The sequence below is a fragment of the Trematomus bernacchii genome, unplaced genomic scaffold (assembly GCF_902827165.1).
Source record: "Trematomus bernacchii unplaced genomic scaffold, fTreBer1.1, whole genome shotgun sequence".
In the NCBI taxonomy this organism is placed as follows: domain Eukaryota; kingdom Metazoa; phylum Chordata; class Actinopteri; order Perciformes; family Nototheniidae; genus Trematomus; species Trematomus bernacchii.
In genome coordinates this window covers 7,156,929-7,170,056 of record NW_022987727.1, presented here as the reverse complement: position 1 = coordinate 7,170,056, position 13,128 = coordinate 7,156,929, and the positions used below count along the sequence as shown (strand labels likewise).

Below are 13,128 nucleotides of genomic sequence, written 5' to 3'. Positions count from 1 at the left end.
CCAGACCGCTGATGTCACTTCCTGTGTTTCCATCAGCTGTCAGAGGCAATACAGCCAGCACACTAAAGGCATGCATACCAATAGGCTAATACACTACAGAGATGATTGTGTTCCTGTATCAGCATACTTATATGCAAAAAATTGCTTATATTCAAGTATATTGGATTAATTTCTCTGCTTATTTTGCCACAATCCTGGTTTAATAAAAACAATACAACTTCAGAACATATTTATTCATTTTTTCGGATTTGTTTTCCATCCTTAATTTATTTACCACACATGAATAACTTTGCTGAAATGTTATGATCATGTGCCTCATCATCTCTGACAGTTATATAAGTAGAAGTGCTAATGCCTTATAGACCTCCACTAAAAATAAAAGTGACTTCACTTAGATATTTGGGCATCCCTGTGCAGAATGATGGTGCAGTTAGAACAGGAAGTCTGATATTAAGTTTTTCCCCATCTGCAGGTCACTGAGCATTCTTGTTCAATTTGCTTTCACTTTTGATTTATATTCAGAACATACAAGCAGGATATGTGACATAACTAGTTTGATAGTTTGTTATCATACACAAAGTAATTATAAAGTTGGTTGACATGCAGCAGAGAGACCAAATAAAGAGCAGTGAACTGTATGGAGCAGATTCCATGATGTCCTGTCTTTTACTCACTAGTATGGCTCAAAATTCCCACAATTCCCATATCATGTTCTTTGGACCAGGTCGACACATCTTTGTAACCCCAACATTAAAAAGGAGTCTCTAAGGAGGCTTCTTATTATGATTTTAATAAACACCATCCAGAGCCCAGAGATACATTATACAATATATTTCACTTGTTGACTATATCTTCATGTGTTATATCAAGGAATCAATGTAAAGCATTTCAAAATATGTTTTCTTTCAGTACTACATACCCCACTTAATATTGGCTTTTAGGACGATTAATAAGTGTCTCTTGCCGTTTAACTATCAAACTGATTTAGCCTCCACTCACACATCTTTCTCTAAACCTAATTAAGAAAAAGTAAACTTTTCACAGAAGCAGACAGTTGGGGGTTCATGTATTTTAATTCATTATGATGCTACATGATCAATGGTGGTTGTTTAATAATTTCCTTCCTTTACTACAGCATGTTAATAACTTTGCCAGTTATCTTTTTAAGTCTTTTTATTTTTATGTACATACAAAAGAGTATCCAATTACCGTGTGATTATATTGTTGTGTGACTGTATCTTTGCAAGTGTGGTCTGAAGCGCTGATGCCTTTTTGTTCTATTTAATGTAGTGTGTATTCACAGGTCAGTCCTCCTCCACTCCTCTGCTCCCCGAGCTCCCTCAGGCAACGAAAAACACAGATATTTACTCTTTTCAACAACCTGCTTAGATGGTCATGTGACTGCCGAGATAATACAGCTGTGTTGTCTCAGTGATCTCACCACCACCAGAACCCGACACAAAACAAAAATCGAAAGGAAACAAAACACACACGCGCACACACACACACTGATAAACCAGACTCAAGATGGTCCCTTTTGAGAAGACAGTATTTTTTTTGTTTCGCCAATATAACTTCAACACTCAAATAATAATAATAATTCCAGGTCATTTCATGCAGACTGCAGAGTGGACACTCCAATATAGTGCATGTGAATATTATAAACAAAGCATCGTGGCTACATGATAATAGAAGAAAAGAAAAAAGCAAACAACTGCCGTTATACACTAGAGGACGCAAATACAATACTCCATGGGCAAAATCAAACAAGGTGGCCAAAGCTATCGTTACATACAGTATGTTATATGTTGAAAATATCCAGAATGGTTTTGCATGACAAATGTTCTGCTTTAAGAAGGGGGAGTTTTTGTTGTTTTGGTCTAGTGCCGTCTCTCAACCTGAGGAAGTAATTATCCAGCGTTTAGAAGGTCTTGAAGTACATTTAAAGTGTTTTTGTTTAACTAGATGACCATGCAGCATATATTATTTATTATACTTTTGATTTTACCAGTTAATAATTGAATGAACAAAGTATTGATTTATTGGATTTTTAACAATTTTCTATATGTCATATCAGCGATAAATACGATCAAGTTGTATGGCGACTTTTCAACAAAGACCCCCATGTTTCTGTTGTAAACAGGTAATCTGTGCAGATGAGAGATTTGTTTTCAAGCCACCCCTCTTCCTCCGTTCTAAAACAGCGTGTGATTTCCCCATTTACTCACATTAAAACATCCACACGCAGTCAAAATCAAGAAGAAACACATGCACACGGCTTCTACTGGCTCACATTTTTATCGCATACTGTTTAGAAGACATTACATTGAGTTTGAATCTAGAAAAAAAGTCTTTCACTGATCATGTGTGTTCACCTCTCCTTGCAGATTATCAGTAATAGGTGGAAGAGAGATTATCAGAAGAGGAGTGTTAGATCTTTCTTAGAGATAAAGTGAGGAACGTGAAGACTTAAGAATCAACGATTAAAAACTTTAGACATTCAGCCAGCGTGAAGCCACTTCCACACACCCAACTGTTACCTGTGCAAGTAGCGGAAGATCATTTAGGAAGGAGGGATGGACGGAAAGAACAGATCAGAGGTGATTATTTTGACAAAAAAAAAGAAAAAAGGCAAGACCTGTGACAAAAACGCTCGCACTCATGTTTTACCATGGGGTCGCCTTCCCTAGTTCTCTTCTTTACACTTTAAATGATTTTCCATCCAGACAACAAACCATTATGATATTGCCTTTTATGTTTTAAGAAAAAGAAAGAGAAACCAACATAAACCCATAAGACATCCCCGTTGCCGTCATTGACACGCGTCGTCCCGACACGCCGTCCCTCTGTCGCTGCGCTCCGTCTGTCTGAGTCTCTACAGGGCCAGCTTGCCAATGATGACTCCGATGACGAAGAAGAGCACGCAGAACGCCAGGACGCGGGTGCCGAGGCCTTCGTCCCTCATGGTCGAGGTCGCCATGCCGGAGGAGGAAGAGTGGGGAGCGCCCATTGAGGTCACCTTTCTCTTCCGCAGCCCGTCGTCCTCCTGCATGGAGAGGGAGAGAGGAGTCGGAGAGAGGAAGAGACGAGTCAAGTGAGCACAAGACCACTCGGATACAGACTGTTGATGCAAGCAGGTACACATTCCGCTGCGATTATTTGAAACGCTCTCACTGAGAGAAGAGCACAGGAAGTAGCAGAGCACTTCTTAATCTATAATACTTGGTAGCTGAATAGACATGTGTGTGTGTATCCTTATCTGAATCCTCTTTTTATGCGAGTGTAAAGTAGGGGTGCATACCAGTTCCCGGTATTACCGAAATACCGGTTACGGTATACCGTACCGAAATCAGATCCGGTTTTCGATACTTTTAATTAATTTTTTTACATTTTTTATATAAAGTGAGGCGTAATATCCTTAAACTCACGCCCAAACCGCCTGCCAATCAGATTGCGCGTCTTGCAGCGGCTTCGGTGATTGGCTTGATTGCCAAGCAGCGCCCTTCACCTTCCTCCCGAACGTCTGAGCCTTTCGGTTATCTTTCGTTTTTTCATTAGCTCGATGTCGGCACGAAAATCTAAAGTGTGGCTGCATATGACTGTCAGTCTGAATGGTGGGGTCTGTGGATACAGACCCCACCATTCAGACTGCAAGAAGTTTATTTCTGGGAAAGGCGGCAACACATCCAACCTCTCAAAACATTTGCTACTGTCACATAAAATCAGAGTACAGGAATGTACAGTCTTCAAGCCCGTGTTGTCAAACGTGTTTTTCATTGTTTGTTCAGTACTAAAAGGTGGAAGTCCCACAATTAATTATAATATTCATTTGACATGTTAACTATATCATAAAACCCTTCAATTTTTCCCTTATGCAACATGAAAGTATCACGATATGTATCGGTCGAGTATCGGTATCAGTGTTTCCCCTAGGTTTACTGCCTTGGCAGGGTGCTGCTCTGGGGGGGTCCTCTGGAGCAGAGAGGAGCTGTGGATTATTGTTATTGTTATCGTACAGTAACAAAGTATTTGTACATTAAAAAGTAATACAGTACAGTGTTACACTGTACTGTATTACTTTTATTCAAACTGTATTCCCTTCTTATCATGTAGCCTACACTTCTTCCTTTCATTGATACATTTAAATCACCTGACTACAGCATATAACATACCTGCTGCAACCCTGTGCTGCTGCTGCTGCTTCTCTCTGCCTCATCCTCTATTGCAGCTCCACCTCATCTGATCTCTGATATGAAAGCAATCCTGTTATGAACATATTGAGCTATTGGTGTGAGTCTAACATTAAACAAGCAGTCTGCTTGTCATACATTGCTGACGATACATTTTAAGAGGCAATTTGTTGAGTCACTGCCGCTAAATGCCAGTAGCATCAAGCTAGCAAATTCTGCATTAGCCTCACATCAACAGGTGTAGACAGAACATCCAATTATCCTGAGCTAATTTACTGAATAAACCAACTCACATCTCCTGTCTTTTTTTTCACCCAACTCATTAGACTATTCTTCTGCTGGCGTTTCATTGTTGTTTTCTGTCAAATTCAATACTGTAGTTCAAAACCGCGGTACCTGCTCACCATCTGTGAGCTATTTTTAGAATGCGCACGTTCGTTGTCGCGTTCTCGCGCGTCCACCTGGGCAGGCTGTGTGTGTCCTTCTCCTCCGTGACGATAACGGCTTGAGGTTAAAAAATAATAAACGAATTTGAAACTGGGGGGGGGGGCACAAACGGGCAGACAGCAGAGCTCGGGGCAATAATGCAGATTTGTTTGACTTTTTTACACTTTGTTGTTCTCCTCCTTTCCTCCGCTCTTGTCTCTGATTGTGAGTGTGTGCATTCGTGTGTGCATTCGTGTGTGTCTGTGTGTGTGGGGGGGGAAGCGGAGCGGAGCCCCGCCCTTCAGAAACAGAGCGGAGGGAGTATGTGAATACGCAAAGCAGTGGACACTGAAACATGCACATACATTGGATAAATAACATAGGCGTTTAGTTTATTTAATAAAAGAGCACATGTTCGATGTGAAAAGTGACCGTAGATAGATTACTTCAGTTGCAATTTGGTGCTATATATATTTTTTTTTTATTTAAAAAAAAAAAGAAAAAAAAGAAAACACTGAATTTCAGGCGGGGCGCGGGGGTCCGTTGGCAGGGCGCAGCGCCCCGCCAAGACAATGGTAGGGGAAACACTGGGTATCGTTCAGTGGTATCGGTATCGTAAAAAAAAGTCAACGATATGCATCCCTAGTGTAAAGTATAAAGTCACCTGTTTGGAGGTTGTGTTTGGTTGGTTGATTTACTTATATTTGAGTGCGGGTATTAAAAACCCTGACATGCGCACCACTACTTGATGGCCTTTTATAAAATAAGAAAGCTTTTTATGTATGTTTTTATTCATTTAGGCTACTATGTATATTGCACTCAGCTTGCTTTGGCCCGTTTAATTAATCTAGAGATACGTTTTTCCACCCATCGATTGGTTCAAGGGTGGTCTTCAGTTGACTAAAGACCAAGAGGAGACGAGTGTCATGATACAAAAATGTAGAAGAATATCTAGAAATGATGATGATCGAACCACATGACTTTTGAATCACAAAACACGTCTCATTTGTTGGTTTATAATTTTGAAATTAAAGGGGACCTATCATGCAAAATGCACTTTTGTACGTCTTTTATACATGAATATGTGTCCCCGGTGTTCCAGGGAACTCACCAAGTGTCAGAAAACACAACCCTCTCTATTTTCCTCCATACCCAAATCTCTAAAAAAGGGGCTGCAACGTATCTGATAAAAACTGATCCAGATTTGAACACTACGGCTATTGGGCCAACTCCACCAATCAGGAGGAGACAGCCACGGCCATTGCCGTTCGAAAGCGCTGGAGACGCTGTAGTACATATGCCAGGCCTGTAGGTGGTGCTGTTCTCACAGAATCAGCCCTTGCAAAAACAGAACAAAAAATTGTCAAATTGAGCAAAATGAGGCATGGCTAAAATGCATGATCTGTTTGGTATTTTGAAAAAAAAAAAGTATATATATATGCCTTATATAGGTATGGTCCTATACTATATTATTCAAATATAGCATGATAGGTCCACTTTAAGTTTACAGTCATTTGGTGAATTTTTAAACAGCCAATAGCAGCTATCCCTGCAAAGAGTTAGCAGCAACACTGGTATGTAGAGCAGAGAGGACTAACGCTCTGACAAATGCAAGCTAAGATTATTGATTTTTTATTAAAATCATTTCGAGGCCCCACCCCTAAAAGCTTTTACATTATTCTTGGCACTAGTCTAGAGCTGAATGTGTTGTAGGTCTTAAAAATATCAGAAACCTAAATAACAGACACATTTATGATATTTTGAAAGTAATTCAAGACTAATTTGAATAATAATAATAATAATTCATATGATGATTGGAATGATTTGAAAGCAACTAGTTCAGTGTCATACAATGCAAGTCTACAATATAAATGCTGTGTGTGTGTTGGAGGAAATGTTGAAAGAAACAGCAGACGGATTGCCTCTTCTGTTCACTGCGCCTCACCCTGATCTGTTTGTTTTCTTCCCGTAGCCTCAGCACCTCCATCTGCAGCCGCTTGCACTCCTCCATGATCTTCTTCCCCTCCCCGTCATCCAGAGAGGCGCTGGAGGACTTGGGCAGCGAGGAGAGCTCAGTCTTAACAGAGGAGGTAGAGGAAGACACAGTTTTGTTGCTTTCACTCTCATGCTGTGGAGAGAGAGTGAGGGTGGGGAGGGCGAGAGGTGGGCCGGGGATGAAGAGACATGCAGAGACGTGGAAGGAAGTGAGATGAAAATTCAAATAAATCAAACATGTTATGAGTGACACAGTGATGTGTCTGTGATGGGTAGACTGAGAAAGAAAAGAAACACTAAGAAAACATGCAATGAGAATGTTTCAATCAAATCTTATTTTTAAACATCTACTCTGCATTTATTTAAATATGCGAGAGTCATGAGGCATCGTGAGAAAATGTGACTTTTGTGCAATGATTGAATGCTAACAGCAAAGAGATAGACTTACAGTTTTGTCATTTTCTAGAGGCATCTCAAATGCACATCTCAACTTTGAATCCATCAGCTCCTCAGGCTTCGCCTCCTTCCACTGTGGGCGAGAACATCGAGACACACAGGAACTTAGTACAGGGAAACTACATACAAGGGTTCTTTAACATCAGATCAGTTCTGTTCATTCCGTTAAGTCATTACTTTGCAGGAAATAATCTAAAACAGGGGTGTCAAACTTTTTTTTGTTCATGGCCCCAAAACAGCCCAATTTACTTTTAAAAAGGCTGGACCTGAGAAGCCATTGCATAATAACCTAAAAAAAGCAAAACCTCCCCTGGTTTACCTTTGTAATTAATTCCTTAACAGTCCATTTTTATAACAGCTGATGACCAGCCTAATACTTCTAACTGATGTCTCAGCTACGACTAAACACAGCTGTTTCCTCAAACCGTCGACAACTATTTATCTTTTCTGTCCTCAGTTTGTCCTTGCAAGTTGTTATATTTTTGTCTGATAGTGGCGCCAAATATTATCTTTGAGCCCCACAAGGTGCTCTGAAGCCTCTGTCAAGAAATATAAAACGGTATTTTTTCGAGTAAGGCGTCCATTTATATCCTTTTGGAGAAATACATTTTTACTCTTTTATAAACAGTGGCCTTGGCATGTTAGCAAAAGGGATCTCTAATAGCATATTCAGCTAAGGGCCTGCTACTGTTACAGCAAGAATCACAATGGCCAATAGGAATAGCTGTGCATTTTATTTAAAAAATAAAATAAAGGACTTTGACACTGGAATGACTTTGGGATTCCCACACTTCTCCAAGTCACTAAGTGGCCTTGCTTGGACCCTTTGGATGGCTGGTTCTGGCAATTTCAAAACTATTTCTGTGCAATGGGACGGACAGATCTAAACTGCATTATTCAAGAGTTCAGCTGCAGGGGGTTTATGTTTCTAAAATAAAAAACATGCCAAAAACGCGCTTCATCAAGAGCCACTCAGGATCAACAGACACATAGTGAAGGGAATAAATCAATATACATCAACAATAATATAATCCTATCCTATGCTCTGGTACTCACAACTCCTTCCATGTCAGTCATGTCGTATGGAGCCAGCATGGACTGCACCATGAACTTGTGTTTACTCTTCTCATTGGGGTCGTAGTCAAACGGCTGCAGCATAACTGTAGACCAAACAGAAAGAGGATAGAGAAAGCAGGAATATTAGGGAAAGTGTTACTTCCTGTATTGGCCCGAAACAACTATTGTGTAACCTGCAACTGAAAAGGCGTCAATCAGGTTTCACACTGTGACCTGCCTGGATAATAACTGACTTAGCCACTGAGCAGTACAATGACTGTGCTCGTAATGAATGTCAGGAATCCAGTTTATCTGTTAGATTTAATTGACAACAGAGAAGATGATACAGGTGCGGGACTGTTTTCAATTAAACAGGTATTTCACAAAGAAAGCAGTGAACAAATTGAACTACTTAAACCATATGTTAGAGATTTTATGTATTACATATGTTTTGGGCTTCAATTTGGAAAAGCATTAATTGGACAATATCAATACAACATTATTTTGGGTTCACTACAAATAAAAATGCTATATATAATGATTATAGGAGTGACTACTTTTTGAAGTGATGATATTTCTTCAATTTGACAATGCAACATGTTTTTATTGTTCCCTATTCTCCTTTTTTCTTAAATCATGATGACCAGGAAAGAAAATTGCAGGCATTGTATTGTATTTTACCCATCACCTGCAAAGAATATTCAGATATTCCTCCAGATGATTGCTCAACAATAATTCTAACCCCAAGAGGCTGACAGATGTATCGGTGCAACGAATGGTAGAAGATTGATTTTGGTGCTGAAACACAATACATGCCGACTGGTGGCTTGATTTAACTTTAACAGTTTTCTGCTGGCAATTAGGAAAAATGATACAATTTCCTAAACTTGTTTGTGTTGCTGCCGGGTGAAATTATCAATAAATACCTCCTCCTGCTCGGCAATTTGATCTACAAAGCAGTGATTTTGTTCTCTGATAATAAATAACTAGCACTTATTCAGATATATTGTCTGAAAACAACTACAGATAATCACATTATTCTTGATTCTCTAAATGAGATGTGGAAACCATACTGTGGGTTTTGAACTTTGACTGGGAAGATATAAGAAATGCTTACGAACCGGAAACATTGACGGAGTTCTTCGCGTCAATGATGCCACTGTTGGGGCGCACACAGTATCTACGAGGCGCAGTTGTCTTGACTTTGAAACACACATTTCTCTCTGTGGGGTTGGTGAGCTTCAGAGTAGCAGTGACGACATCTGTAAACGGGCCTGAGGAGGAGAGAGAGACAGAACAGTGACTCAATGGTGTTGGTGAAATTATTAGTTGAGGTGTTTGTTTGGCATTTGTGTGCATGGCTCAGTTTCCTGGGTGAGAATCAAACCTGAGTGATTGATAAAGTACATACACATGTTGTGTGTCTGTCTGCAAGGATGAGTGTACGAGTAGTGTTTGTGAGGGACTTGCACATTAAACATTCAAACTGTGGAATGAGCAGCAAAAGCATTTACTGTATTATTCATGCCCCGCCCTCAGACACAACCTGACACTGTCAAAAACGTACTACTATGTTTTCTTGTTGCTTGTGTGGCATTTAGATCACCCTCACAGCATCATTCATCACACCACCTGACCAAGTTTAATGTATTATTCAGCCTCTTTTGAAAACTGAACCTTGTTGTTTTTTTAATTGTTTGCTGGACAAACAACCCCACTGTGCATTCTGTTCAGATACACTGTGCTTCAGTAAGTGAGTGGGCGTAAGAATCTTCTTCTGGGATATATTTGCATTCAAAGCTCTGCAATAATCAATCAGTGAACAACCAGCTACTCTTCCTTAGGTCATCACTTGACCCATTTCTCCATCTATATCCCACCCAAAAGGCAATTTCCTCAGCTATTATCCCAAGACATACCAGCTCAGTCTGTATTTTCACAATCTTTCTGCCTGGATATAGCAAAAGCCGCAAAGGAATTTAGGTTGCAAAGTAAGTAAAACGGTAAATCTCCAAATCACAGCTTGCTAGCTTAAAACATTGTGAAATAAGCATGGTAATAAGGCTGAGCAATGACATCCTGATCGTAGAAATTGCTAGAATATAGTCACTTCTTGGCAAACCTGTGATCGCAAACACATCGAGATGAAGGAGTATGTCAAGTGTTAGATCACATCACGGTTTTTCACATGTTGTCAGAGAGTATAAGACAAAGCAAAGGGAGGAAATTAGTGAATTAGAGAAATGGGACGGCGGGCCTGCACTGACGCTGCAATGACAGCTAGCACTAGGTTAGCGGAATGCTACTTAGCTAGCTATTTAGCGTCGTCGCACTCAGTGTCGTTTCACCTGTCATCGCCTTTTCACTGTCCAACAAACAATGTTCACTACAGCCAGCTATAATCCGTCTTATTTAACAACAAAAGCAACAATGAACGAACCTCTAGCCACCGTTAACTGGTTAATGCTGAAATCGATACAGTAGCTATCATTGACGGCTTCCCTGTTAGCTACCTAGCCCCCCGGCCCTGCCCTCTAGCTCGGCATTACCTCTGAATTTCAGTTCGTGTTGTGGCTCCAGCACCAGCACTTGTTCTGTTCTGGCCATGTCCCAGAGCTTCTTCCTGTCGTGACGGCGACGACAACGAGGTTTTACCGCAGGTAGCCCGAGGAGGGGAAGCAGCTGGCTCCCAAACAAACAAGCCGGCCGTCCACGGTCTATCTACGGGAGGGAAGGAGGAGCAGGATGATTACAAATGCACCACCACTCGGACTGACTGGCTGACTGAGTGCCACCGACAGCTGCTGGAGGCTAACGAGCTAACCGAGCTAGCAAGCAACGGAGAGAGGAAGGAGGACACGTCACGCGAGGGGCCGGGCTGCTGCTACATGTCACGTGGTTACTTGACCGTTGCAAAAACAAACGTTCGCACCTTGAATAAAAACATGTATACATAACCCGGGGCCGCAATACATTCCGACTGAGATTGTGTTTTTATTTAATTTTGGAAAACAATTTTTGTTGTCGTTAAATATTTGTCCATTTTAAATTAGCCTCATTTTTTTTTGATAAATATATTTGTGTCTTCATTCTATACGGTCTATTTCTTTACATTTTTGCCTAACATCTTTTAAATTGGTCTTTCATTATTTTTGTTATCAATCCAATCCCTTTCAGTTAGGCATTTTCAAACATGGTGGTCTACATGCTGTTCTGAAGTATCCCCAAATGGGAAAATTGCTTAAGACTTTGATTCATTTGTTGAATGCTGACATTTAGGTTAGTGGGTGCAAAAAATGCTAGAATTAGCCTACAAAGTATCTACTTTGCATGTTATTTAAGTTATTTAGTGCCCCAAATCCACCAAAAATGTAAGCAGGACATGATCTTAATGTTTCTTAATAGCAGCCAAGGCCTTGCTATGGACATTTACAATACCATGAAATCTCCTTTTATGTTTTAAAATAATGGCAACAACATATCAGATTAAGCAAATGTGGAATTTAAACATTCAACAGGGTTTAAACCTAAACACACTGTTGATAGCAGGTTCAGGTCCTGTCAAGGGCTGAAGTAGTCTTGTTAAAAAAAAAACATATTAACAGGTAGTGTACAAGCTAACAATCCCAAGGCCTCATATGAATAATGAAAGAGCTGAGTCAGAGTTCTGCAAAGGTGCTGTTTTAAATCAGTTCCACTTTTGAAGGTTTGTTATTCTTAACGCTTACACAGAAGTCATGATTTATGATTGATTCCCAGAATCCCACTCAGTTTGTCCTAATCATAAGGATCATGACTGTAACATTCCTCATTCAAATACAGAAGTTATATATATTTTTTTAATGTATTTTCAGTAAATACACAGATCTCATTTAATTATAGGGGAAATTGCTGCTGCCTTTCATTCAATCATACTCCACTTGTTATAGGAAATTAAAGTAAGGTCAGGGCTAGGTTGCTGCTTTTATTGTAGACTTGAGGCAACAAGTCACTCCAAAACTAATTCTGTATTTTGTTCTACTTACCTCCACATCAACTGCATTTTAACTGAAGTGGATAGTCCCACTAAATGAAGTGAAGCTCAACTATCCTCCGTGTATTGGTTGCATATCTAAAAACATCCAAAAGATAAATGCAACAAGGTCAATTAATTGATCTGTGTACAGCCAACATGTATATGGCCAAAAATAGAAAAGTAAAAAAGTTTTGGAGGTAAAAAAAAAAGGGTCACAAAGTCAAATGAAACACCTTGCGAGTAAACTACAAGTAACTCGCTGTGTTTAGTGGTGTGAAGTTAACACCTCTCAAAGAGTTTTATTGAAGAAGTGCCCAAACTTAGGTTAAAATTACCCTTTCACTTGGGCAGGGTCCCCAAGTGGAGGACCAGGGTTCGGATCTGGCTCGGGACCATTTGCCGCATTTCATCCCCTCTGTCCCCTGATTTGAACTCTATCTCTGCAACTTTTTTTTTTTTAAATGACCCTTTTAAAACGTTTGTGTATGTATTTTTGACTGGTCATAGCAACACAGCCAAACCATCAAGTCAGGTATCAGAAGTTGTGTTTTCAGAACTTCAATTACTACATTTTTACCATCGGGGACTGAGGAGCCCACTTCAGAATAAAAGCCCACCAGTTAAACTTTGATGTCTGTTATTCAACATCCAACCTTCAAAACCAGAGGTCCTGCTATCAGAAACTGACTGTACAACCTCCATGGTCATATCAATACATACTCTGCTTATCTTAAGAGGAAATTACCGATAAACGAGCAGGAAACCTCACTTCCTCTAGCGTGGATTTACAACCCCTCTGCCTGAAAGTAGTGTTGCCTGTATCTGTGAGTGTGTAATCACAGACCTGTTTCTGTCTGCACCAAAAAAAAAACTTTATTTCTTAGAGCGTCTGTTCAGAAAGTAGAGACCCATATTTGATGTACACATTAAATGAAGACTAGGGCACTGAAAGGAGAGAGATGCTAATACTGTACAGGCCGCCTCTGCTGT

At 40.1% G+C, this 13,128-nt stretch overlaps 1 protein-coding gene across 2 annotated transcripts; it reads right to left on the bottom strand.

Moving 5' to 3' along the window:
• Positions 1-1,054: 1,054 nt before the first annotated feature.
• LOC117494440 (vesicle-associated membrane protein-associated protein B/C-like) lies at positions 1,055-10,982 on the bottom strand. 2 transcript variants are annotated; one of them, XM_034145360.1, is made up of 6 exons: positions 10,673-10,982; positions 9,245-9,397; positions 8,124-8,227; positions 7,060-7,140; positions 6,562-6,693; positions 1,055-3,046 (listed from the first exon to the last, which is right to left on the bottom strand). In XM_034145360.1, the coding sequence occupies exons 1-6, from the start codon at positions 10,728-10,730 to the stop codon at positions 2,876-2,878; spliced, it is 699 nt and encodes a 232-aa protein (XP_034001251.1). In that variant the 5' UTR covers positions 10,731-10,982; the 3' UTR covers positions 1,055-2,875. The 2 variants fall into 2 exon arrangements, with proteins under 2 accessions (XP_034001251.1, XP_034001250.1); XM_034145359.1 differs by having other exon boundaries at positions 6,562-6,744; positions 10,673-10,981.
• Positions 10,983-13,128: the final 2,146 nt, after the last annotated feature.